The following is a 1,670-nucleotide window of genomic DNA, read 5'->3' on the forward strand; positions in this document are numbered from 1 at the left end:
ACGTAGACAAACGTCGATAGCATGTATGACACTCTGAAATGCTGCCACCCCCATCTCCGCCGCTGCCGGTTATCCCGGGCACCGCTGTCCCCCCCCCTGCAAGCCCAGGACTGGCACAGCAGCTGCCTATACTGAGGAGAGATCAGTATCTCCTCCCCACTGATCTCTCTCTCGGCGGAAGCGATGTGCATTACATCACTTCCGCCTTCAGCTGTCATTACTCTGGATGAGAGCTGATGAAGCAGATCTCTTTGGGGGTCCCCAGGTGACAGAGGTCTTAGAGACCCCTGATGTCTCCATAAAGAGGACCTGTCATTGTGTATTAGCCATCACATAGGGGGATTGTTAGCTCCCTAGCTGATAGCGAATATACAATGACAGGTCTTCTTTATGCGATCACATAGGGGCTTGTTAGTCCACTATGTGAAAGCATAAAGAGGACCTGTTTTAAGTGTAAAAAAAAAAAAAAATTAAATTAAAAGTCATATAAAAAATAAAATTAAAAAAAAAAAAACACCAAAAAATAATTTAAGTCCCCCGCCCCCACATACATACATACATACATATGGAAATACGCGTCGGGTGCTCCTACGTGCAAGAGCAATGATTACACCACATGTTACATATCGCCACGAACGTCGCAGTGAGAGCAATCATTCTAGGGCCATCAATCACTGATAACACTAAACTGATGAGCGGTAAAAGCTTTTAAAGCGTCGCCTATGGTCGATTTTAGGTATGGTAGTTGTTTGCGATTTGGCGGGTGCGCGCAATTTTAAAGCTTGACATGTTTGATGTCTATTTACCCGACTTTTATATTTTACCAAAAAATTGGGTAATAATCATTGTTTCCTAACATAATGCAGGGAAGTTTTTTTTTTTTCTAAATTTTCTTCATTATATAGTAAAAAATAAACCCCCTCCCCCCCCCCCAGTGGTAATTAAATATAACCAAAATAAAGCTCTATGTGTCCCCAGAAAATGGTATAAAATTCATTTCAGTACAGCGTTGCATGACGGAATAAACGTCAGTCAAAGTACCGCAGGGCTGAATACTGAAAAATGGGCGGGACAGGAAGGGGGTGTAACACCACGGTCAGCAAGTGGCTAATGTCCTCCAACACAGATCCCCCATCCGATCCGAGCCTCTCCACCCATACATTAAATTGGAACATTTTCACCTCTTTTCCACCCATATCGCACCCAAATAACAACGAGCTTTAATATCACACTTGTCCAATCACAGACTCTAACATGCCCATCGAGGTCGCGCTCAGTGTTACCGGGACAGACCCGAAAATCGTCAGTAATACGGCTTCATTGGGGGAGGGGAAAGTCAATATTTTATTTGAGAAAAATCCATAAAAGAAGAAATAGACATCTCGGCCAAAATGATCATTTTACATTATTTTTAATGGAGCCGGAACTCATCGCCGATGTAAAAAAGCACTCGGTGACACGGGGCTCGTTGACCCACATGGGTGACAAAAGTCCGTACGGTCCCTTCCAGTACAAAGGCGAAGGTCCTGCTGGATGGTCCTCTCACAAGTTGAGCAGCTTCTCATTGAGGGCGATCTGAGCCTGGGTGAGGTTGGCCAGGTAGGTGACCATGAGCAGGTCCTGTGGGGAAGGAAAAAGATTACCAATAAAAGGACTGCACACTACGGGGG

The 1,670-nt window shown here is 44.7% G+C and overlaps 1 protein-coding gene across 1 annotated transcript in view; it reads right to left on the bottom strand.

The window, feature by feature from the left end:
- Positions 1-1,494: 1,494 nt before the first annotated feature.
- Positions 1,495-1,670, bottom strand: part of EIF3F (eukaryotic translation initiation factor 3 subunit F) — a 5,870-nt gene continuing 5,694 nt past the window's right edge. Inside the window, 1 exon segment of the mRNA XM_018566190.1 lies at positions 1,495-1,620. Coding sequence (XP_018421692.1) covers positions 1,543-1,620 — 78 coding nt within the window. The 3' untranslated portion in view covers positions 1,495-1,542.

The sequence above is a fragment of the Nanorana parkeri genome, unplaced genomic scaffold, assembly GCF_000935625.1.
Source record: "Nanorana parkeri isolate BGI_ZX_2015 unplaced genomic scaffold, ASM93562v1 scaffold923, whole genome shotgun sequence".
Taxonomy (NCBI): domain Eukaryota; kingdom Metazoa; phylum Chordata; class Amphibia; order Anura; family Dicroglossidae; genus Nanorana; species Nanorana parkeri.